The sequence below is a fragment of the Pithys albifrons genome, chromosome 8, assembly GCF_047495875.1.
Source record: "Pithys albifrons albifrons isolate INPA30051 chromosome 8, PitAlb_v1, whole genome shotgun sequence".
Classification (NCBI taxonomy): domain Eukaryota; kingdom Metazoa; phylum Chordata; class Aves; order Passeriformes; family Thamnophilidae; genus Pithys; species Pithys albifrons.
The window spans coordinates 364,249-390,991 of record NC_092465.1 but is presented as its reverse complement, the minus strand read 5'-3'; the positions used below and the strand labels follow the sequence as shown (position 1 = coordinate 390,991).

At 45.0% G+C, this 26,743-nt stretch overlaps 1 protein-coding gene across 12 annotated transcripts in view; it reads right to left on the bottom strand.

Moving 5' to 3' along the window:
* BAZ2B (bromodomain adjacent to zinc finger domain 2B) overlaps positions 1–26,743 on the bottom strand; it is a 113,651-nt gene that overhangs the window by 39,341 nt on the left and 47,567 nt on the right. For all 12 annotated transcript variants that reach the window (XM_071562472.1, XM_071562478.1, XM_071562474.1 and 9 more), the window contains 7 exons: positions 17,445–17,600; positions 10,805–10,966; positions 9,599–9,753; positions 5,420–5,626; positions 4,513–4,911; positions 1,757–2,366; positions 276–572 (listed from right to left, as the gene is read on the bottom strand). In XM_071562472.1, the coding sequence (XP_071418573.1) occupies positions 276–572; positions 1,757–2,366; positions 4,513–4,911; positions 5,420–5,626; positions 9,599–9,753; positions 10,805–10,966; positions 17,445–17,598 (1,984 nt within the window). In that variant the 5' untranslated portion in view covers positions 17,599–17,600. The remainder of the gene's footprint in view (positions 1–275; positions 573–1,756; positions 2,367–4,512; positions 4,912–5,419; positions 5,627–9,598; positions 9,754–10,804; positions 10,967–17,444; positions 17,601–26,743) is intronic.

Genomic DNA, 26,743 nt, shown 5'->3' with positions numbered 1-26,743 from the left:
GCTGGAAGGGACCTCAAAAGACACCTGATCCAGCCTTTCCTGGGAAGGGAGCCTGGCTGAGACCCTCTCGCCCCCTGATCGACTGGCACCTGGAAATGTCCAGTGAGGGGGACTCTGCCACTTCCCAGGGGAGGCCATTCAGTGAATCACTGTTCTTACGGTACAAAACTTCCCTCTCGAGCTCTCCCTTGATCCCAGCCCCCGGCCTGCTCCTGTACCTCCCTTTCCCACACATGCCCCCCACGTTCCAGCACTATAAGAAGACACGCAGGTACCGCAGTGTGCGCCGGGCGCGAGGGCGGCGGGCGCCGTCCCCAGGAACACCCCGGCCTGGGGCTCGGCACACAGGGCAGCTGGGGCTGAGCTGGGGGGCTTGGCCACTTGGAGGTTGAGCGGGGTGGAATGAGCTGCAAGGCCAATGGAAGAGCTCTTCACAGAGGATGATGTTTTATTCAGCTTCAGTGGAGTTTTTTCTCCCTCAGTGTCTGTATCTGATTCATCTTGATCTTTATCATCATCATCTTCTTCCTCCTCAGACCCTTCTGTATCTGATTCAGAATTACTGTCAGATTCTGTTTGAAAAAAAGCATGGCAAAAGGCACATTAAGACCTGATAACTACATTAAATTCTAACACCTGCAAAGTCATTTGTCTTATTAAATATGTTTTTAGTAACACCTCCTGAGTATAAATAGGAGGTTATAATTAACTACCTAAACTTCAAAATTACTACAATAGCATTAAGTAATTCTGCATAATGCACTGTTCTTTTGAATGGGAAGAGATGAGTGTCAGAAGCTTCAGTGTTTTAAGAGACTGTTTACCCTAGAACGAGCGACAGCTAAATCATTGTTAGCCAGGCAGTAGCTGGGCACTGCCCCAGGAAGGCCATCTCCCAGGGTGTGAAATCCATTGTGAAAGGGAAGAAAACAGAACAGACCACAGGCTGAGACACGTGAGAATTGGAAGTCCAGTGATCTGGCCAAAGGAAGTGTTACAATCAAGGACAGGCAGGGTAAGGAACTAAAGATGGGCTACAGCTGTGGGAGAAACAGATTAGTACAGGGTGTGGGGATGACAAGGGGAAGAGAATAATGAAGGTGGAGGCTGGACTCAAGGACTGTCAGACCCAAGGGATATCAGAACATGAGGGAGAAAGGAGTGACTGTAAATACAGTCAACTCAACAGGCCTTGCCGTTCCAAACTGCTTAAGAGCCTTTAACAGAGTAATCTGGACTGCAGCCCTGAAAACTGTTCAAGTCCTTGGTCATGGACTACTGTGCTCCTGAATGAGGTGCCAAAACATGCTTTTCTTGCCACTTAACAATCTGAAGGCCTTTGTTTAGTCCCTCTCTGGTTAGGGAATCCTGTTTTGCAGCTGGGCTCTGCCTGCCAGCATAACTAACCCTCAGCTAGCCTTGGTCTCCATCCCCTCTGCAGCACCTTGTCACATCAGCAGTGCAGGAGCTGCAGGCCAGGTGACTGATGTGGAAGGCAGATCTCTGACAGCCTTTCCAGGAGGCTCTGGAGCCACCTTACCTGGACAGCTCACCAAGTATCCAACACTCCAACGTGATTTTGGGTATGATACAATGGGTGCTGGGGAGATGTGCTCATTTCAAGGACATGCTAGGGCAGTGTGGGCCATGCTTGCCCACTATTTTCTACCCCTGTTTTAAAATACGGTGGGAAATACATGTTTTCAAAACTCAAAAAATAAAGTTTCTGCGTTTCCTATTAAAAAGGTTAAACCACCTGACTGGCTATCATCAGAATCATCATCTTCATCATCCTCATCTTCATCTTCATCGTCGTCATCATCATCATTTGAGTCGTCAGAGTCTTTGCTGCTGGGAGGGTCTGAGTCGGCGCCCCTGAACTGCTCCAGCCCCAGCTGTGCAGAACGGAGGCGCTGCTGTGGCTTTGCTGCACTCCCTGCATTATTGCTGACTGCGTTATCCTTCCCTGCACCAGGTAACACAGGGGAGGCAGAGGGCACAACAGGTGTCCGGTTACAAGCTGGTTTTTTCCCACCTGCACTCAGGTTTACTGGCAAAGAAAAGGGGGCAGGACTAGTAATGGCTCCACTTTCATTGCTCCTGGTCTGCGGTTTCGGTTTCGTGGTGAGTGCAAGAGGAGCCTCCTGGATGACGCTCTGAATAACTCCATTGGGTTGGTGATTCCCTAAAAGTGCATTTGTCAGGAATGGATTAGAATGGTTGCTTTCCAAGGATGTGAGTTTTTTATGAGCTGATGAAGCAGATGTTGGTTTGGGGCTTGACAACGCTGCGATAACCTTCTTCAGGTTCTTAGATGATTCCTGCTTCTTTAGCTGTGCTGCTGGGAATGTCTGTTTATATTGTTCCTAAAGAAATAAGAAGGCAGAGGAATAAAATGTGGAGGTGTTTGTTTGGTGTTTAGTATTCAGGCAGGCGAACTCTAGGAAATTTTAAACATCTGCTAAGCTATTTTCTGTAGGTCCAAAGCAGGTACTGGCTACCACAGAAGAGATGAGCAACTACAAGTTACACAAGTCTTGAGTGATTTTCACTGTCAATCAAGTATGAAAAGCTGAATTCAAATCAAGATTAACTTGATCCAAATTACGTACAGAAGCTTTCTCACATGCTATATATTGCTTTACACAGTGACTTACATAAAAATATTAAGCATCTTGAAACAATTAATTTTTAGGGAGAGACTACTCCTGTCTACCAGCATAGGAAAACTCCCACTTAATACGTATTTCAGTATATAATAAACCTACTAGTGAATGTACAGCTACCTTTAATAATGTTTTCATTTTAAAGCACAAGGTAAATACAACACTAATGACCACAATACCAGCAGGAAGTCAACGGAAGACTCCTGGCATAGAAAAAGTTTATTACAAAGGCAGGGGAAGGGCTCAGAAGTGCTGTGATGTGCTAATTTTTTAACTGAAAAAGCAGTACTTCAAAGTCTGCCAGGTAAAACTTAATCAACAATGGCTCACAAATGCATGTAAAGCTTACACTGACTTTAGTTTAAAGACTCTAACAAAGAAGAAAACCCCACACCACCTTTGAAGGAAAACAGTAAAATGGATAAAGATGACACATTTTCAATCCGTTTTTAAACATAAAGTCAAGCACAATACATTTTGAAGTTACTAACACTGAAAACTGAACACATCAGGAAAACCTCCAAAATAAATACTCACACCTTCACTAAATGTTTTAGAGAAATCAAACCATTAAATGAGGATCATCAGCTAAATTTAAAAGCAGAAGCCTCTTCCAATAACAAAGACATACGTTTTCATAATTATAATGTTATTTAGCCACTCAGAGTAAACGACAAGCTTATTTGAATTTCACAATCTAACTGGGAATTGAAAGGAAAAAACAGTGTTTAGAATAAAAGCTCTGTATTTTTCAGTCCTCACTGAGGGCCTGTGAGTTACCTGTGAACCAAATTCAGTTTACTTTTCCACAATACTACTTAGTTTGAAACAAAATTGAAAAATAATAGAATAATGACAGTTGCGTTGGTAAATATATTTCTTAATATATTTTTATGTGTATCCCAAGCCTCAGTGTTTGTAAAAAGCTAGATTTTTGTTCTCTTCTAGTGCCCATTCAAATCTAACTGAATAGAAATTATGAACATTCATAACTAGCCACCATAATCACTATTAACAACATAAATAAACTGAGAATCTAGAAATTTCTGTAAGCTGTCTGTTAAGACAGGCCCATGTAAACGTGTTTTACAGTCCTGATCAGGAAAAGGAAGATCAAACTGAGTGAGGGTGGGCAGGCCCTGGCACAGGCTGGGCAGAGAAGCTGTGGCTGCCCCATCCCTGGAAGTGTCCAAGGCCAGATTGGAGCAACCTGGGATAGTGGGAGGTGTCCCTGCCCATGGCAGGGGGTGGCACTGGGTGGGCTTTGAGGTCCCTCCAACCCAAACCATGCTGGGATTCTGTGAAAAACTATGGAAATGGCCCTGCTGAGTTTTAATAGCGATCAGTGCATAAAAATTTGTCTTTAAAGAGCAAACAAAACTCAATGTTACATTGAACTTTTTTTTTTAAAGAAAGGCTTTCAGCTTATATTTTTGAAATCATAATTTAAAAAGGTAATTTCAATTAGTTTGACTTAAAACTATTCAATCTGAAACAAAGTGAAGCTGCGCTTACAATACTATGTAAGTGAAGGATTAAAGCAACATTCTGCCTGAAACTAAAGCACAGCAGAAATATCCAGGCCACACAATTCATGAGGAGTTCTTTTCTTATTTGAATACTGATTTCAGCTGCACATTATCCTTAAGAGATGCATGACCCACACAATCTACTTAATTTACACCATTCAGAAATCCATATCAGCTCTAAAAACACGTAAAAACTCCATGATTATGAAAAAATACATACTTATCATTTTAATACATTGTATTTAACAGGGTTTGACAGCACAAAGTTCCATCTTATTAAGTAATGCAGGTTACAAATAATCACAATCCTCACTCACCCGCTTTGATCTGACATCACTGGTCAAAGAGAGAGATTCTTCAGAGGTATTTTTATTCCCTGCTTTGAGCAGATCAGGGGAAGGAACTATGAGCTTTAAATAGGTTTCCTTTTTGGCCTGATGTACCAAAGACAAAGGTTTCACGTTAGGAACCAACCCCGTAGACTGTATCACACTTGTGTGTTTGTTCACAGATTCCTCCTTTGCCTGAGAGCTTTGGAAAATAAACGGAAGCTGCTGTGACAAAACCTGAGGCTGCTTCTGCTGGGACTGGAATGGTGAGTGAGTCTGGGAATCAGACACAAGAGGTATCTGCTGGTGTGTTCTCTTTTCTTGAGACTTTTCATGTGTTTTCTGTCCATCGGTTTTCATATCTGTTACCCCACTATGCAGCTGCACCTGCAAAATACATATTTTTGACTGTTCATCATACAAGATAAAGACCCTTTTATAAAAACAATGCATATCATCAGTCTTCATGACACAATTACACTACTCCTGCTGGATGATGAACAATAATAATTTTAAAATCAGTCTTGTAATATATGTATTGTTCTTGTTCTCCTGCCTACCAGGGACAGTAACTAGGACAAAAGCAACTAGTGAAGCAATAGCCCTAAAGATATATTTCCACTCCACTATTAGCACACAGTACTTAATTTCTTTGGATTTCCTATTTTATAATGAAAGAGCCTACAACTGTTAAACTCTTAGCCTGTAAAGAACAGCAATACATAGATATGCAGACACACAAGGGAAGCAAAACCCCCATAAACAGAAAACATATTCTTAGCATTTATCAACATGCAGTTCAATAATTGCTCACTATTCACAGACGGGAACAGGTCAGTTTGTCACAATCAGCCTGCAGTGACAGGGCTGTGAGAAGCAGGGTGGGGTGTTGTACCTTGTTCTTGCTTTTGTGATGTGTCTCATTTTCAGAATCAGATTCATCATCTTCACTCTCTTCAGCACTCTGGTCCTCCTCCTCCTCTTCATCCTCCTCCAGGTCATCTGAGTCACTGCTACTGACACCTTCACTTGAGGTGTCTGAGGAGGAGCCTGAATCACTGTCACTGTTACTAGAGCTTTCCACTGCTTTTTTCCTGGGCTTCTACCAGAAAGATGAATTCTCTGTTAATGGTTCAGCTTTAATCTGTTATACAATCTTATTATTAAAAATAATCTTTGGAACAAAGAACAGTGAGACTTTGGAGTACAGTGGTCTGCAGTTCTTAAGGAGAAAGCATTTGACAAGATGATGAAAATTAAAAATTCATCACAAAGTTCCACTGAAGCATTTTTCTGCCCACATGCACTGAGAGAACAGCTGGCATCACTACATTTCAAAGCAATATATCAAATTAAGGCTTAGTCATGGATAGTATATCAGATTATAACAATGACATCTATCTCCAACACTGTTATGCTCAACATGATACACCACAAATATACCACCACGAGTGAGGTTTCAACACAGCTGTAAAGTCACTTTTTGACAGATTTTTGTTTATCATTGCCATGTACAGCCCTTTGAAGCATCAAACACACAAAAACTTAGGAAACAAAACTGCTGACAACCTGAAATGTATCTGCATTAGACAGAGGACTTAAATATTAAGATGCAGAACAAAACTTTATTAAAAAAGGAACTTGTACATCAAGTCCATCATCTTACAGCAACAGTATTAAGTGAAATTGGAGTTTAAAATCAGTACCCACATCAAAAGAAAATCTATCACTAATGCAGAATTTATACTTCGAGACAAATAGTTACACAAAGGAGAAGATAACGCTGACAAGCATCCTAACTGAAAATTGAAAATAAAACCCCCAAAAAACAGGCAAAGGGAGGTAACATTTTTCAGCGATACTGATAGTAACAAGTAATTCACTTAACCAGCTAAGATTTCTGAATAAAGCAAAGAGCCAAAAAGTGAAAAAGAGTCTGTTCATTTGATTAAGATACAAACTTTTGGGAAGGTATTTAGAGCTACTGCAAGACAGTAATTTACTTGGTATTCTGCATAATTGTAGTAATAGTCACAAATGCAGACACACCATCTGAAAAAACTTTACCCCTGCACCACAGAACCAAAGAAGTTTTGCATATACATATTCAGGATAAAACCAGAACTTTAGAAAGGAAAGAACCATTTTTAGTATTTAAGCCCAAGAAAAGGGAAAGACTTCCTAAATACCTTCAACTGTCTTAATACCTTCAAAAGCTGTGAACTGTTGAACACAATGAATGTGTTGAGGGAAAACGTTTGTCCCTCACAGTTTCCCCACTGGTCGTAGGTGGGAGTTGGGCTTTGGTTCCAGCCAGGCCTCAGGTCAGCAGGCCCAGAGGGTGGGACAGAGACCAGGAGGGACAGGCATCACCTGCCCTGGGCAACCAGAGAGGCATTTCATATCATCTGACATCTTCAAGAAGCACCAAGAAGTATAAAAAGAGAGGGAGGTGGAGCTTCTGTCCCTTTTGGCCTTTGTCTCAGCCCCTGAGGCCACCCAGCCCTGCCGTGCCCAGCTCTGCCCTGCCCTGCCCAGCCCTGCCCTGCCCAGCTCTGCCCTGCCCTGCCCAGCCCTGCCCTGCCCAGCCCTGCCCAGCCCTGCCCAGCCCTGCCCTGCCCTGCCCAGCTCTGCCCTGCCCAGCTCTGCCCTGCCCTGCCCAGCTCTGCCCTGCCCAGCCCTGCCCTGCCCAGCTCTGCCCTGCCCAGCCCTGCCCTGCCCAGCTCTGCCCTGCCCAGCTCTGCCCTGCCCAGCTCTGCCCTGCCCAGCCCTGCCCAGCTCTGCCCTGCCCAGCTCTGCCCTGCCCAGCCCTGCCCTGCCCAGCTCTGCCCTGCCCAGCCCTGCCCTGCCCAGCCCTGCCCAGCTCTGCCCAGCTCTGCCCTGCCCAGCTCTGCCCTGCCCTGCCCAGCTCTGCCCTGCCCAGCCCTGCCCTGCCCAGCCCTGCCCAGCTCTGCCCAGCTCTGCCCTGCCCTGCCCAGCCCTGCCCTGCCCTGCCCAGCCCTGCCCTGCCCAGCTCTGCCCTGCCCTGCCCAGCCCTGCCCAGCCCTGCCCAGCTCTGCCCTCCCCAGCTCTGCCCTGCCCAGCCCTGCCCTGCCCAGCCCGGCCCTGCCCAGCCCTGCCCTGCCCTGCCCTGCCCTGCCCTGCCCTGCCCAGCCCTGCCCTGCCCAGCCCTGCCCTGCCCAGCTCTGCCCTCCCCAGCTCTGCCCAGCCCTGCCCTGCCCTGCCCAGCTCTGCCCTGCCCTGCCCTGCGCTGCCCTGCTCTGCCCTGCCCTGCCCTGCGCTGCCCAGCTCTGCCCTGCCCTGCCCAGCTCTGCCCTGCCCAGCCCTGCCCTGCCCAGCTCTGTCCAGCCCTGCCCAGCTCTGTCCAGCCCAGCCCTGCCCTGCCCAGCCCTGCCCAGCTCTGTCCTGCCCTCCCCAGCTCTGCCCAGCCCTGCCCTGCCCAGCCCAGCCCTGCCCAGCCCTGCCCAGCTCTGCCCTGCCCAGCTCTGCCCAGCCCAGCCCTGCCCAGCCCTGCCCAGCCCTGCCCTGCCCAGCTCTGTCCAGCCCTGCCCAGCTCTGTCCAGCCCAGCCCTGCCCTGCCCAGCCCTGCCCAGCTCTGTCCTGCCCTCCCCAGCTCTGCCCAGCCCTGCCCTGCCCAGCCCAGCCCTGCCCAGCCCTGCCCAGCTCTGCCCTGCCCAGCTCTGCCCTGCCCTGCCCTGCCCTGCCCTGCCCAGCTCTGCCCTGCCCTGCCCTGCCCAGCTCTGCCCAGCCCAGCCCTGCCCAGCCCTGCCCAGCCCTGCCCTGCCCAGCCCTGCCCAGCTCTGCCCTGCCCTGCCCAGCCGACGTCAGGCCTTGCCACCATCCCTGCTCTGTTATCCACAGAGGGGAACCTTTCCTTATTGATTGTCTCCTCTCTTGCTGGGAGTTTTCCCTGGAAGAGTTTTTGGGAGGTTCTCTGGGGTTTGGGTGGTTGGAATCTGTATTATTTGGTTGGGTGACTTGGTAAAGTTGTTATTATTTCTTTTCACATTTGTGTGTGTGTGTATATATATGTATTATATCATCTTCTGTTTTTTAATTTTCTTTTCTTCTGTGTAAATATAAAAACCTTACCATTAAAGCTCCACTTCTAGATTTTTTTCCTCCCTCCCTTTCCCTTGGTGGGGACTCTGACAGGCCATGGGGCTAAACCAAAACACCATCTATTAAACACTGTATCCCCTGCACAAGTATCAGTAACTAACACCTGTTTTGATGCACATACGTGCAAACACCAACTGCCCTTGGAAAATGCCAACCTCTCACCAAGAACATTCAGATTTGGGAGCTGAATGTAGTTCAGTAACAGAAAGAAAGCAATTGGCCCAGTTTACTCACAGAGCAAAAACATAAATATGAAAAAAGAAAAATATTTTAGCCTAGATGGCTGTCAGTAGGGAACTCCTCCCTTAGCTTCTATTCTGGCAGCAATCACCTTCCCAGTCCACCATTTCCTGTGTTTTGTTTAAATAATTTTGGTCCCTAGAGCAGTTCCAAGTTCTAGAGTGCTTAGCTCAGTATATAAGGTTTACCAGCTCACTGACACTACTATGACTTTCATATTAGATGGCTAAGATTTTTCCTGAAACACAGCCACTAATAATATTCTGATAAATAGGAAATTACATCCTGAAAAGCATTTTTCTTTTAATGTCTAGAAATGTTGGGTTTAAGTTATGCAAAAACATAATTAACAGATTTAAAATGTTATACCAGTATTTATTCTGTAATAAAATAATACCAAATATTGGTGTTAAAATAATATACTTTAAAAGTAATTAGATAAATTCAATAAAACCTGCTGCTGAATACAGCTACTAACTAGTGGAATAAGTGTTAAGGGCAACTTTTGGTTCATAAGTATGTCAAAAAACAAACAAACAATTACATAATCCTAAGAGCCAACACACAAAAAAACCCCACAGAGACAAGAATACAGATCTTACTCCGATGAGTAAGAACCCACATTCTGCACTCGGAAAGAACACTTAAGAATGCTGATGTGGCAGAACAGTTGTGTCCGTTTTTTGTGTGAATCTTCAGTTCGTGTACTCACCTTGTCTTTGCCTTTGTCAGCCCTGGTGTCCAGGAGCTGCCCTTTGCTGCGCCCTCCGGCTCCCGCCGCTCTCCCTGCCGAGCTCGGGGACAGCACGGGCGCGCTGACGGCACACGCTGCAGTGCTGCTGCTCCCGTTCAGGGCGCCATTGACTCCTGAGGGGCACACATTGACAGAGTGACACTTCAAATACATGTGAGGTAGCAGATACTGTGTCTGAGATGCTCCAGTCGCGTTAACTTGGCTTCCACAAACACCTAACATACCAGACTACTTACAGATTACTCCCCATAGATGCCAAACATTTGCCACCAAGTGGCACTTCAACTTGGAGTTACTTCAGTTTAAACATACAGAGTACCCATGATTTAAAGGAAAAACACAATCAGTGCTGTAAAGGAACAGGGTGGGGGGAGACGGGGAAGAAAAAAATCTGAAATTGTCCATTTTTTAAGACACAGAATCACAGAATATGATGAGTTGGAAGGCACCCATCAGTATCATCAAATCCAACTCCTGACTCCACACGTGACAACTTAAACCACAGATCTAAGAGCAGTGTACAAATAAGCCTGTGAATGTTTTCCAACACCCATGTGAATGCCCAACTGCAGCTTTACACCATCTTGTGTCCTCTCATCAGACACCTGAGAGCAACACCTCCTTCTCCCGCCCCACCCGCCATAAGGCAGCCACAGACAGCAGCCAGGTCACCCTGAGCCTTCTCTGCTCTAAGCTGAGCAGATCCGGTGTCACACCCCAAACAAATGCATCTCGCTTCTTCTAAAGGCATGCAATGCCACACAAAAATACTGCAGTGCAAGCACATGCTCTTCTGGGGCTCCTTTCCCCACAGCCCCTCATGCCCCCCATACACAACGGACTGGTGCCTGCTTTGGATGTGCACAGAACAGCAGTCACCCCGCCAGTGTAAGGCCTCCTAAAGAAACCATGAACTTTAAAAGAAAAACTCTTCCTACTACCCAGACAAATTTGTAAGGAAGAAGAGGGGGGAAATATTAGCAAAAGAATATTTCATTATTGAAAGCCCACACTTGTCTGTCTCATGCTTAGCTAACAGAATCAACTTTTATAGAACTGTTTACAAAGGGGAAGAATGCTCAAAGGTAAAGCTCAAACTCCACATCTTTCTGTATATGCAGAAGTTCAACATGACTATATTCCCTCTCCAGCTTCAGCCATTACCTTTGTCTGTGCTGCTCCGACCGCCTTTCCCCGCAGCTCTCGCGTGGAACGGAGCAGGGTCGTGGTTCTGGGCAGCAGCAGCAAACAGGGGTGGAATCCCCAGGAGTGGGGGGAAAAAGGCTGCCCCGGGCCGAGGGTGAGTGTCTGCTGTTCGCCACCACTCTGCAGCACAGCGGAACAGAAACAGCTGCATTGGCCAACAGTGCCGTTCAACTCTTCAGTAAGTGCATTGAATAGACATATATATGCATATGTGTAATATGTGCAATACATATATATGCATTAATATAGACATTAGGAGAGACAGGGCAAGCAGAGTCATTAAGCCCAGAGGTAAAACAAAACAAAAGTTATGAACTTATTAAATGACACATATTTCCTGCAGCAATTTTGGTCTTAAATCATTAAAGTCATTCTGGTAAAGATGGCAATGCAGCTTTATTTAAATGCATTCTGAAAATAAAAACGAGGGGAAAAACACAAATAGATGAACTGGTTTGTAAAAATGACAGGTAAAATATGAGCACAGATGGAACTGTGCATACCTGAAACAGTAGGGAGAGTGAGTCTAATGCAGAAAGGAAAAGAAGTAGAAAGGAAAATGAACAGGGGAAGTGACCAGAAAGAAATAAATAGAGAGTTAAGCTGCTGTACACCTGGGAGGCTGGGGAAGGGCAGCACAGAAGAGAGCAAGCACAGCACAGCAAGTTAGCATGTGTTCAAAAGTTAGGACAGGCAAGAATTTATAACATAGATGAGAGACAAAATACAAAGGACCAGAAGTTCTGTAATACTGGTAAAGGAAATTTCAGAGGAGTTTCAGAGTTAAACTTCTGAAATAGCCTGAACACGGGGATGGAAGATAAAGCATGGAATTTCCAGACTGTAAAAGCATACATAACCAAAGAACAAAACAGTTACCAATGGAAAGAAAAAGCAGGAAAAGAATGACACAACGAACAGGGAGTTCATTTGTGCCACAGGTTAATACCAAGAACACTGACCCAGAAAACACAGCATGAAGAAGACCAGGCATTCCTTGTTTTCCAAGAGACTCACATTATGAACAAACTGATCACATTTCTGGGGACTTTTACACAAACCCAGTACTTGACCTTGCTTGTTAATCCTACTAGACACTTTCAATGTTATTACTGTGTTTGTGTACTTAATGGTTATTTCTGAAACCACGTCCTGACTCAGTACCTCATCATGCTGGGTGTTGGGAACACAAGGGATTCACCAGGATTGTTCATTTATTAGCAACTGCAAAGCAACATAATGGCAATACTACATACACAGTGCAGGGAAATTCCTCTTGCTGATTTCAAATTTCTGGTTTTCACTTTTCCTTTCTCCAAAACCCAGGTTCATTTGCCCTTAATTTCACTGCTGCTAATCACTGCATATGATGTGTATAGTATTTCCTTACACTTTTGACCTGAGCTTAAAAGCATTGCATTTCAGTTCTACATTGGCTGAACTCAGTTCAAATGTCTTTAACATCAGTTTGTAAATTATCACAAAATAAACCTGAACCACAACAAAAAACCCACCAAAACCCACCACAACCAACCCAAACCCCGTTTGTGTATCTTCTTCCACAAAGCTTCTCTCTCACAGACCACAGTGGTGATTCTTAATCATGCTGATAAACAACACTGCATTGCAGGGTTTCCTAATACTTTGAAGACTTTTTAATTTAAGATATCCTTTGAGATTGTTTACCAACTTTCCCCACCACACACAGAAAAAGGAGTTGGTAACTTTACACTATATTGCACATTACAATGGCTTTATAAAACCACTGTGTGCTACCTAAGCAATTATCTGATGTGTCCAGGAAAGAGAAGCTGTGCATTTCTACATACGCATTTAAAAACATGGAAGAAATAAAGAAAAAATGGAAGCAAAGTCTTATAATAATGAACTGAATGGTAATGACCCTACTATTTCCTTAAGTTTCCTATTTGAGTGTTTGCTCTTCAGGTGACTAACCTACCTCAGACACGTTCCACAGAGCTAACTTTCACATTAAACCCTACTCCTTAACACTCTTGCCTTACTTCAAATAGGTTAAATGTTTTTGAGGAGAACAGCTTTTGCAATTCTGCTGCAAAGATAATGATTGAAGGCATTACTCCAAAGGGCAACATACATTTCAACAATGCTGGTCTCTTAGTAACAAGGAATGATAACTGTGAATGCCTTTGTTAATGTTAATGAACTTCATGGTGCAACACAAGCCTTTCAAAGTAGCTAAAAGGAATAATACTTAAATAATGCCTTAAAACACAATGCATCAATGCCCCAAACAGCAAAAATACAAAAATAATGTGGTATTTAAGGGCGTTCCACCTTACACAGCAAATCTGGGAACTGCTTGGGGTGACAGAAATGACTGTGCATTTTCCTCCTCCTCTCTCTGTTGTCTTTTAATCCCAAGTTTGCCTTCTACATGTCTCCCAACACCCTTAAGTCTTCTTAACTTCCTTCCCTGTCTGAATGATTCCAAACTACTTATGTGAGTGGTTTCCTAGCACTGGTCTCTCAGTGTAAAGAGCTGTAAAGGATGGAAAAGGCTGGGAATGGTTTACACATACACAAGTAGCATCACCTACTCCCATCATTGGTTTGAAAAACAAAAGTTCTCATATGAATTGAGAAACATCAAAAATATCTCTTCATTTAAAGGCAGAGAAAAGCACTATGTATCTCAGCAAAGCACTTCAAAACCAAAAGGCATTTTAGTAAATTCCAAATATGTTCTCGAGAACCAAGCACACAAGAACTCATTCTTTAACTTTCCTTCAAAAATCAGATGCCAGACTTGCCCTAATTAAAAAAAAAAGCCATTCTAGAAAGGGATTGACAGAACTGTACACCACTGAGGAAGCTGATACATAATTTAGGCACAAACACTGCAGACAATTAACTTTTGAGGAGTAAGACTATAATGAATATACACAGAGCACAGACCTCCCAAGCTGCATTTTAAAAGGTATCCATCCCATGGTAACTCTCCTTTAATGCAACAACTACAGGGTGCCTGACAGTGCCCAAATCCAATGGTTTCCTTTATGCTCTAATATCTGAAAAAACAATGCACCAAACTCTTTCAATGCTGTTTCTAAGGACACTCCTCAAAAATAAAGGTGAAATTCCTTATCCAAACAATACTCAAAATTATTGACTCATCTGCATAATCCTTGTAAGACATACTAGATGAGGCAGAATTTTAAAACATGGAAGTACTTGAGTTAGACCCGTTAAAATACTTCCCCCCTCCTTTCTTCCTCCATAATTTTGCTTTTATGTCCTTCAATAAACTTTGAAAAGTAGATTTTTTTAAAAAAAATTCACTTCTGATTTATTATTATCACACTCTTGTCCTTAAAAAGTGTTTAGCCAGTGCTTGCACTAGTTTGCATCTGCAGTACAAACACTGAGGAAGAAACCAGGGAATAATATGAAGCAGGAAATCTGAACAAAGCTGGAATCATGTTTAAAGAACTTAAAGACTGCTTCTTAATTATATATATGTAAAGACATCAGTATTAAGACGAAGTGAAAATCTGAACTCTGATTTCCAAAACCTGGGAACTGTGCTGTGATTGTAGAACCCTCTGGACACGCCCTCAGCAGAACTGGCAATTCTTTGTACTCTGCTGTTGTTCCCATCCTTGTGTGGAATCAAAGCCTCTGCATCTCTCAGGATCACCATCTCATTCTCCCTCAGCATTCTGGTGTACATTTCACAAAGTGGAATCACTACTTGCTTTTTATACCATCATTTCAATTTTGCTGTTGCCACTCAGGATCCTCAATATCTCCAGAAGACAACAAATACCTACAAGCCTAAGATGAAAAATGTGACAAAACCAAGACTATATAAAAGACTTAGCAAAAAGAAAACTGTTTATACAGTTTCATAGTTTTTACTTTAGGGACTAAATCTGATCTTTCTCAGCATTTATTTGAGAAGCCACAAAGTCATTTTATATAAATACTGAGGCACTAAAAAATAGGCAGTGATAAAAAAAAAACTTTGCTACTATAAATCAGAACATCAAATGTGCATTTATGTTCACAACGTTAAAATTATTCTGGGTCTCATTTAAGGAGAAATCAGAAACTCTACAAATACTGAAGATCTTTGCATTGATAAAGGCAATTTCTGGTTTGAGAAAAAGATTTTTTGGTAGGGTTTTGTTTGTTGTGGTTCATTCTCTTTTTAATAAAAGGTTAGCAAACTTCCTACTTTTTGAAAACTAAAACTAAAGGACCTTACAGGTCTGACAGTATCAAAACAATACAACTCCACTGTTCAGCTTTGAACAGTCTCACGTGCTATGATTATTGCCCCTCATAAAGAAAACACACTAAATTACAGTTCTCATGTGAGAACAAGCTGCTAATTTATATTCTTCCAAAGTTGCTAACATTCTTGTGAGGGTGAATTTAAACTTCTTCCAGAGTCAATTTACTTTTCCAATGTGCCCTATTTTCTGCAACGGGTGAACAAGAAGAAAGCAAATAAAGTATCTGTTTACTTGATTAGAATGCTTTAATTATTCAGCAACAAGTCTGTACTAACCAGCTAAACTAACAGTATGTGATGTATTTTGTAATGGTTTTACACAGGTGCTCTGCCTTTTTGACCTGGGAATATGCCAAAATAGTTTACTTGTACTCTCCATGGCAAAGCAAAAAGCCTCCTGGTCCCAAGTCACCACGTGTCGTGGGGATCTGACAGGGAATGCAATCAAGGTCATTGCAGAGACTGCCTAACAGACTATTGACTGTTGCAAATAAAATAAAGAGACAAATTGGAATAAAAGAACCTCTCTAATCTAATGCATAGATTAAGATGCCTTTACCTTCTCTTGGTAAGAATAATTGATCATTCTTAAAAATTATTTTATTTTATTCGATACTACAAAAATGCATTTTTAAATTTGAAGATAATTTAATTATCAGATTGAGATTGACAGACACTGTTGGGGTTTCTTTAGAAGATCACAGAAGTGAAAAACAACTCAGTTTAGGAACAGGCTACAGTATTAGTCTACCCTGGCTACAGAGTAGCTTGTAAATCCAGGAATCTCAGTGAAATTCCCATTCCAGCCACAGGTAATTCATGGGAACAGTCTTTGGCTGGCTGACAGCACAAACATTTCCCTGGGATTTCTCTAAGGCAGCCAACACCTTTCCCCAGTGGCACAACAGTAACCACAGTGCACGGGCCAGCACAGAAACAGAGATATTCAGAAATAAAACTGATGGGACAGTTCTGAGAGTGAGATGCATTCCAGCTTGGGTTTAGGAAGATAAAGTGCCCTTAACAAAACGTTTCATCTCCTTCAGTCTTGCTGGATTTTGGCAGATCAAAAAAATCCTTTATAAACACACGCTATGGGACACACAGAATTACATCCTGTAATACCTACAAAGCAAAAGTAGCACAAGGAGATGTAAATGAATGACAGAAATCCTCTGGCTGGGACTGCATTTATAGCCACGTGCAAATGAACAGCGGGTGCATTCTGGGGACCAGCACGAGAACCATTCCCAATGGCCTGGGCTAATAAACATTTGATCAGATTCAGTCAAAACATTTGAAGGGAGGGACGGAAAAATAGGACACATTGTTATTTATTCACAAAAAGTTTTAGATAAGAACTCTTCTGGCTGACTTTAGAGAAATTCAAGTAAGCCAAATTCAGGTGAGCCATAACTCCAGGTACACAAACATTCTGGTCCTGCCTTCCTTCCTGGGGCAGCTGTAAACAACCAAATGCAGGATGGGAGAGGGCACTTGAAACCTACTCATTCTGTACTACCAGGGCAAAAAAGGTTTTCAATTTTTGGAATATATTTTTCCTCACTCTACTGCAGGAACCAAGTTTGTTTTGAAAGCACTGGATTTACCAGGTAAGCTGGAACATCTTCTGTTTACAATATATCTCATAAGAATCAGAAATACCAAGGCTAAAAAAAAAGTCTGTTCTTCAAAAGTGAAGACAGAAGCAGTAGGGAAGAGTTATTTACCATTTCTTGTTCTGTGGATGGCATAGGCATCATTCAGTTGAAATATTAGTTTTGTTCACAAAAAATTAGATTCTTGCATGGACAAATCTTTTATACATGTATCTGATTCAAGGCATTTCACTCTAGTCAAGACTATCCAAGACTATGACATTATGAAATTCACCTTTTCAATTTCAAGTTCTGTTAAAAGAAACTATTCATTCAAACATAAAAATACAGCATGGGTTGGGGCTTGAATGCTGAGAACATGATGTATATTCAGGAAGTTGATTATTAGATCTTAATCTGAAAGTGGCATAGTTTGCTGGATCAACCCTTTACTTGAACCTTGCTTTCAAGGCAGCCCTGCGAACTGAAATTTCTTCCATATTTTAAATAGGCAATTTTTAATTAATTTAATTCCTCCAATAAATAAGTACTACGTAAAATGTATTCACAGGAAATGAACGTTGCTGGGCGAAACCAAAAAACCTCAAACATTTTTCTCTGATGCATCTGTGCAACCTTATTATATTTGCCTTGTAATAATAATTACAAACGTTGACAAACACTAAAATTACATTGCAATATAGACTCGAGTCATTTTTACCACATGTGTTGATGGTGGAGCTCAGCGTCGCAGCCCCAGCGGAAAGGCCACCTTTGGGTCCCTCTGAAGCTCCTGCTGCTGCTGAGGACGCTGGAGTGGAAGCAGCTGCAGCAGAGGAGACTGATGATGGTGTCAACCGCTCTCCAGACTCCATATCTGTAAGACAGGAGACACATGGCTCTCTTCCGTGGCAGGAAAGGAAATCACAAGGGATCACAGGACAGTCTGTGCTTGCTGTCTCAGGATGTGCACTGAATTCTGGAGAGCTCCTGCAGCCCTTCCCATCAGAGGTGACCCCCACCAGCAGCCCCACCGTGGGGAGCCCAGCACAGCTGCAGCACTGGCAGGGAGGCCGTGCTGGTCAGACTTGCAGCACATTTCACAGCCTGAAGGCCTGTGGGAGCAGTACCCACCCCATGCCCGGGGGCTCCAGCTCAGCCCAACCTGGCCCCTCCAGCCCCAGTCCACCCTCTGCCCATGCCCAGCCCTCCTGCCCAGAGCCAATGTTCTACATCTCCTCTAGGATGGCATCAGCTCCCATCCTCTGCCACTCCTGACCAGACAACATCATGGATGGACTCTGGCCCTGAGAGAGTCCATTATTTTGTCTACTCCTGTGACCAGCAGCGTTCAGATCCCGTGGGACTGTGTCAGAGCCAGGAAAAGCCCTGCCTTTGTTACCCTCAGCTGCCAGCCTACCCCTCCGTTCCCAGCAGCCCTGCTCTGGCTGCTCCCTGACAATACCAGCTTTTAAGAACCAGTAGTGAAAGCCAGAAGTCTGTATCTAGATTCCTAAGGTAAGGGAAGACCCAGCAATTAGGGTAAGATAGTCAAAATATAAGAACTCCTGTAACTTGGTGGAGGTTTTTTTTGTTGTTGTTTCCTTGTAAGTTTCTCATATAAAATAAGACACTTAACTTGTGCCATGAATTGTCTAAATCAAAAGTTACCAGACTTATTTCATTGAACCAGCATGTGTACTTTAAGGAAAACAGACAATAAAATTATTATTAAAAACACTAGCTGTTGAGAAGAAGTTTCTCAAATACTTAAAAAAAAAGCAGTCAAGCCAATGATGTCTTAGCACAGCATCAACAGACTGTGTGACTCCATCTACCAGAGCTGCAATTTTTGGTGAGTCAGGATCAGAGTATAAATAAGATGCGGAAGAAATCTCCTCAGAGTCCCTGTATTTTTAAGAAAGCAGCAAGACACGGAACTCCGAACAAGGAAACTCCCAAGAAACCGGTTCCTGTCCTGGAGTCTCCCCTGGGACAGAGGCAACACCCTTTGCCACATTTACCACTGGAGAGTGAGGGGGGCGAGTGCTGAGCACAAGCCAAACAGTTGCTGCAAGGTCTCACTACCAATACCTGCAAACAGAATGCCACATGCACAACACAGACCCACTTTCCCAAATTCTGTTTTAACCAAGTTAGAAAACCGATGTGCTAAACAGTACTTGTGATCCAAAGTCAGACAGTGACTTCCCAAACGCCCCCTTGGAAAGCCAGCACAGCAGCTGTTAGCCACTGCTCCCTCCAGAAAGACCCAGTACCTTGGAGCCCCTGGGCCAGTAAAAAAGAATCTTAGTAAGACAAAGCAGATACAAAAGCAAAATCCATGGAGAAATACACAAAATATTGAGAAGTACACTGTGTCCATTTTAACTAAACTGTTCATGGTTTTCCTACATGGCCACTTCCACGTGCCAGTGAAGGCTCCAGGGTCTGCTGCAGAATGAGGAAAGGGCAGCACTGTTGGAAAGGGAAACTCTGCTGGCATGGGAGGGCATCCAGAACCACCCACCCTCTGCACTCCTGCAAACACACCCTCTTGTCCAGGACACCACCCAAAGACTTCACTGCTTTTAGTCTCTACAGCCCAATAAATCACACAGCATTTTCACACACGCAGAAGAAAATCAAGTTCTTTCTGCAAACAGAAAAATCAGCTACTTACACTCATGTCTCCAAAAAAGAATAATCTACTCATATACTGAATATGACGGCTATGACCACTCACTTCAGAACAATAGTAGAAGTCCCAAAAACTATTTCCTTTACGGAATTCATGAAGGAAAAAATATTATTAAACTTTTTTAATACAGGACTCTTAAATGCATACTTTTCTCCAATTAAACATTTTCTATGTACAGGAAAAGAACACATCACTGATTTTTAGTAATCTGTGACAATAATTCATCTAAACTGCTACCCAGTGGGGGCAGGCCACTGAAAAATACCGTATATACCATGTATTAGATACATATATGTCCATTACATTTTACAATTACTCCTATGGATAATAATTAATAAAAATCCCTTTCATAAGTGATTATGGTTTGCAGCTATAAATTTGCAACTACAGATACCTGTAGAATTTGCAAATACATGCATTCTTTTAAGCTACAAAAGAAAGTATATTGTTAATATACAGAGATCAGTAAATAGACACAAATCGTTATGACAAAGTACTTTTTTAGTCACTATGAATGAGCAAACTTATTTTAGCCCAACAAGCATTCCTTGTACAAATACAAATTTGTTGCATTCTGGTAGTCATTGTTTTAAGTATGGCTACAGTGACTTCACCGTATTCACAGACAGCACAAGGGAAATGAAACACCCATAACAAGGGTATTACTGCAGTAATCACTTGTAAAAGGGGAGGCAGTACTTCTAAACTTTAACACAAACTTCGCTCAGAACTCACGATTCAAACCTCACATTTTACTTACATTCCCTCTTAAAAAAATCCAGAACTCTCAAATTTCTAAAAAAAAAAAAAAGGAATCCATAATGTTATGTATAATAATACAGCATTAAAATAAGTCTTTGCCATAGAATCACAGAATCCAACCCAAACGGTTGGCAAATCCCTCCCAGCCCATGGAGCCCACCCTGTGCCTGATGCCCACCTTGGCAAAGCCCTGCCAGCCCATGGAGCCCACCCTGTGCCCGATGCCCACCTTGTCCCCCAGCCCAGAGCACTGAGTGCCACGGCCAATCCTGCCTTGGGCACCTCCAGGGCTGGGCACTCCAAACCTCCCTGGGCAGCCCCTGCCAGTGCCTGCCCACCCTTTCCATGCAGCAGTTCCTGCTGCTGTGTCCCCTGCCCTGCCCTGGCCCAGCCTGAGGCCATGCCCTCTGCTCCTACTTCTGTGCCCACTGGCTCCCCTCTCCTGGCAGGGATTGCAGAGCCAGAACTGGACATGGCCCTCGAGGGGTCTCAGCACTGCCCTGGGCTGTGGCCACACTAGTTCTGATACACACCACATGCCATTGGCCTCTTGTCCACCTGGGCACACCTGGCTCACCTTCAGCTGCTGTCCACCAGCACCTCCAGGGCCTTTCCCACTGGCAGCTTTCCAGACCCTCTGCTCCCAGTCTGGAGCTGCAGGGGCTTGTTGTGACCCAGCTGCAGGACGCTGCACATCACCTTGTTGAACCTCAGTCAGGTGTCCTCAGCCCACTCACCCAGCCTGCCCACAGCCCCCTGCAGAGCCTTTCCAACCTCCCTGCCCTCCAGCACGTCCTGCCCACCTGGTGCTCTCTGCAACCTTGAGGTGCACTCAATCCCTCGGCAAGGTCTGTGATAGATATTGAACAGGACTGGACCCAGTGTTGAGCCCTGGGGACACCTCTGCTGACCAGCCCCGAGGACTCATCTGCTGACCAGCCCTGAGCCCTGGGGACACATCTGCTGACCAAACCCAGTCCTGAGCCCCAGCTGGATGTAACTCCATTCCCCACCACGCTCTGGGCCCAGGTGTCCAGCCAGTTTCGAACCCAGTGAGCACAGCCCCAGCCTAAGCCACATCAGCAAGATTTTCCTGCAGAAAGGGTGCCAAAGGCTTTACTAAAGTCTAGGTAGACACATCCACAGCCTTTCCCTCATCTGCTGAGTGGGTCCTCTTGCCAGAGGGAGATGTGGTTGGTCAGGCAGGCCCTGCCTTTCCCAACCCCATTCTGGTTGTCCTGTCCATGCTGTGTGACCACTCTCAGTGACCTGCCGTGTGACCACACTCACACTGACCTGCCGTGTGACCACACTCACACTGACCTGCCGTGTGACCACACTCAGTGACCTGCCGTGTGACCACACTCAGTGACCTGCCGTGTGACCACACTCACACTGACCTGCCGTGTGACCACACTCACACTGACCTGCCGTGTGACCACACTCACACTGACCTGCCGTGTGACCACACTCACACTGACCTGCCGTGTGACCACACTCACACTGACCTGCCGTGTGACCACACTCAGTGACCTGCCGTGTGACCACACTCACACTGACCTGCCGTGTGACCACACTCACACTGACCTGCCGTGTGACCACACTCACACTGACCTGCCGTGTGACCACACTCACACTGACCTGCCGTGTGACCACACTCACACTGACCTGCCGTGTGACCACACTCACACTGACCTGCCGTGTGACCACACTCACACTGACCTGCCGTGTGACCACACTCACACTGACCTGCCGTGTGACCACACTCACACTGACCTGCCGTGTGACCACACTCACACTGACCTGCCGTGTGACCACACTCACACTGACCTGCCGTGTGACCACACTCAGTGACCTGTTGTGTGACCACACTCAGTGACCTGTTGTGTGACCACACTCACACTGACCTGCCGTGTGACCACACTCACACTGACCTGCCGTGTGACCACACTCACACTGACCTGCCGTGTGACCACACTCACACTGACCTGCCGTGTGACCACACTCAGTGACCTGCCGTGTGACCACACTCAGTGACCTGCCGTGTGACCACACTCACACTGACCTGCCGTGTGACCACACTCACACTGACCTGCCGTGTGACCACACTCAGTGACCTGCTGTGTGACCACACTCACACTGACCTGCCGTGTGACCACACTCAGTGACCTGCCGTGTGACCACACTCACACTGACCTGCCGTGTGACCACACTCACACTGACCTGCCGTGTGACCACACTCAGTGACCTGCCGTGTGACCACACTCACACTGACCTGCCGTGTGACCACACTCACACTGACCTGCCGTGTGACCACACTCAGTGACCTGCCGTGTGACCACACTCACACTGACCTGCCGTGTGACCACACTCAGTGACCTGCCGTGTGACCACACTCACACTGACCTGCCGTGTGACCACACTCACACTGACCTGCCGTGTGACCACACTCACACTGACCTGCCGTGTGACCACACTCAGTGACCTGCCGTGTGACCACACTCAGTGACCTGCCGTGTGACCACACTCAGTGACCTGCCGTGTGACCACACTCACACTGACCTGCCGTGTGACCACACTCAGTGACCTGCCGTGTGACCACACTCACACTGACCTGCCGTGTTGTCACACTCACACTGACCTGCCGTGTGACCACACTCACACTGACCTGCCGTGTGACCACACTCAGTGACCTGCCGTGTGACCACACTCACACTGACCTGCCGTGTGACCACACTCAGTGACCTGCCGTGTGACCACACTCAGTGACCTGCCGTGTGACCACACTCACACTGACCTGCCGTGTGACCACACTCACACTGACCTGCCGTGTGACCACACTCAGTGACCTGCTGTGTGACCACACTCACACTGACCTGCCGTGTGACCACACTCACACTGACCTGCTGTGTGACCACACTCACACTGACCTGCCGTGTGACCACACTCACACTGACCTGCCGTGTGACCACACTCACACTGACCTGCCGTGTGACCACACTCAGTGACCTGCCGTGTGACCACACTCAGTGACCTGCCGTGTGACCACACTCACACTGACCTGCCGTGTGACCACACTCAGTGACCTGCCGTGTGACCACACTCACACTGACCTGCTGTGTGACCACACTCACACTGACCTGCCGTGTGACCACACTCAGTGACCTGCCGTGTGACCACACTCACACTGACCTGCTGTGTGACCACACTCACACTGACCTGCCGTGTGACCACACTCAGTGACCTGCCGTGTGACCACACTCACACTGACCTGCCGTGTGACCACACTCAGTGACCTGCCGTGTGACCACACTCACACTGACCTGCCGTGTGACCACACTCACACTGACCTGCCGTGTGACCACACTCACACTGACCTGCCGTGTGACCACACTCACACTGACCTGCCGTGTGACCACACTCACACTGACCTGCCGTGTGACCACACTCAGTGACCTGCCGTGTGACCACACTCACACTGACCTGCCGTGTGACCACACTCAGTGACCTGCCGTGTGACCACACTCACACTGACCTGCCGTGTGACCACACTCAGTGACCTGTTGTATGACCACACTCAGTGACCTGTTGTGTGACCACACTCACACTGACCTGCCGTGTGACCACACTCACACTGACCTGCTCCACAGCCTTCCTAGGCTGCCAGGCTAGGTCAGGCTCACAGGCCCGCAGTTTCTCACATGTGCCCATCTCATTATTTTATAAATGAGCATAATCAAGAACCACCCACAACCAATCCATGACAGAGTCGTAAAGGGGAAGATGTCCTAAGCAAATCAATACATTTTAATACAGAAATGTAAATTTAGCTTTACTTGCAAGCGTTTAACCAACATAAGTCATCTGTTTGAACTGGTAACACAGCACCAAGTAAGAACTGGGAGAACAGTAATAAAGTGCCTTTTAAGGGTTCCCCTCCTTCCTCACCTCTACCCCTCTCCTTTCCTTTCAGTTTGCAGCAGGCTGGGAGGTGTTTTTTCAGCCTTTAATTTAGCTGCTTGTTTAAGTCTTTAATAGAGAACTGGAATATTCGTATTCCTGAGTTATTCTGAACTGAAGAAATTATATTCTTCTCCTAGAGACATGCACACTTTTGATTTCAAACTAAGTCAACCCTTAATTATGTTTAGTTAATTACTCTAACCACAGCAGATGGCTGACTCCAAAAGAGATAATCCCCGAAACAGTCGTTAGTCAGGATCAGCAATAATTACACTGTAGACCTAATGTGTTCTGTGACTAAAAAAAGTCCATACTAGTTACAGCAGATCCATATTCTTTTTAACCTCAAGTATAAATTAGACATTTGTTCCATTGCAGTGTATTTTGTCAGTCAATACTTATGATGTACTTTCATGATTGCTTTTTAATCTCTCATATTTATAAAAGAGAAAACCAATAAATAAAACAAGGGGGGGAAAAGACTTTTTATTTTCCATGTGTAATGATTTGTGTCAGTTCTCAATGCTTTTCCTGAAATTCCAGTTATTTTCCCAGATTTTTCCACAGTTAATAATAATCATTCATGTAACTGAACCCAATAAAAACAGAAAGTCTCTCAGTAAAAAGCAACAAAGAAGGGAAGCATGTGAAGCTTTACACAAGCAAATGTTGTCTTTTCTGAGAAAAACAAATACTAATGTTTAATAGGAATAGAAACACTAAAAACAGGTAAATGTTTACTAAATGAAACAACAATCACCATCATTTTCAAATGTAACAAGTTGAAATTTCTTTAAAGTAAATCACCTACCTATTTTATGCTCAAAACCTTTGCTGAAATGTACCCTAACACAGGAAAAAAACCCAAACCAAACCACCAAAAAACTTTCTTAGTCTTAAGTAGGTATTAACAAGCAACTCCCTTCATGGGATAGTCTCAAGGATATAACAGCTTCCTGTCAATGTTAGCTGGGATGTGTGAACACTCTGTCCTGAGGACATCCAAACACCAGGGGCTAACTCATCCCCAAACTTCAGTTTAGCCTCTACATTCCCATGTATTGCTTTACTATTTCAATTATTACCTCTAACACAGTGAAAAAGAAGTTGGGTAAAAATATGCTTCAGGCTTCCTCAGTGACCACAAACTATATCACAGCCAACTACAGAAAAGTTCCACAACATCTCATGCTCTCTTGCCTTACACGAGGTATTTGTGTCACACCCTAAAACCACCAGGCTGCAGCTATTTCTTGAGTATGAGAGCTCTGATGGCAGAGCTCTTGCAGCTGCTGAAGGGATGAGCATCAGAGTCTCTCAGGACAGCCAGTCCAGCACAGCAGAGCTCCCCACAGATGGGAAATGCCCCAAGTGCAGTGCAGGGCCTGGTGCTGGCTGGGAGCTGGCTCAGCAGGGCAGCACCCACGGGGCCACAGGGCCCAGGAGGAGCATCAAACCAGTGCTGTGCCAAAAAACACACACAACGAGCAGGTCCCCTGACCAAAACCTGGGGGAGAAGAAGTGCAGTGTCCACAGGAACGGGAGCAGCTCCCTGCACAGTCTGGAACACCAGAGGCTCCAACGATGCTCCCTGCACTGCTGCCCAGGGCTGCTCACACACCTCCCACACAGTCTACTGCAGCTACAGTGGTTTAGATGTGGAGATGTTTAATCTCAAATAAAGGTGCCAATATAATTAATACGACCCACTTTACATGTCTCAAATACTGTACAAACCTTAAAGGCCAAGTTAGCCACTAAATATCCCAAGTTTTGCAGAATGTCACCGTAACTGTCACTTTCAAGAACTTACTCTAAGCACTTTACATAAAGTTCTCCAGGGAAAAAAGCCACAACAAAACTTCTCTTAGTACATCCCCCAACACAAGAAAACCTTTTCTAGTAAACCAACAGCAAGACTGACGTGCATTTCACAGGTATCATTCAAACTATGAAGACACTTCTATGCACAAACACTCCTAATGCATTGCTGCCAGTTCCACTGTGGGCCAGACTGGGTGTTCCTGCACTACATTCTGAGCAGGCTTTACAGACCTCCCCTGTCTCATACTAGGCCAGATTCACGGGACCACCCAACCATTTTAAATAGACTCAGGACAAAATTACATTTTAAACAATGCATGTATTTTGACTCCATCATACAGGATAAACTCCTCATTCAACAATACATGCAAATTAAGTTTCAACCTCCAAACTTATTTTCACATTTTACAAGTATTTGTGTTACTTCTAGTTAGAAATAAGCAAAATTTTGAATACTTCTGCATTTAGACATTTCACAATCTTCATGATTATGGCAAAGAAATAATATTTACAAATGACAAAGGGCATTATAATTCACTTGCTTTGCAGTCCATGGAGGGAGGAGTGGCACACAGGTCAGGTTAAGTTACAATCCTCCATAAGCCTCACTACTAACCTCAGAATAGATTCCCAAAAATTACATAATGCTGTGCAAGAAATCAAATCCATCCCATTTGCACCACAAAAAGTGTGTGGCTGCACTGGGTAGTCATGAGGCAAAACATTACTGCAGAGAGGCAACAATGTTGGAGTGATCCAAGTCTGCCTAA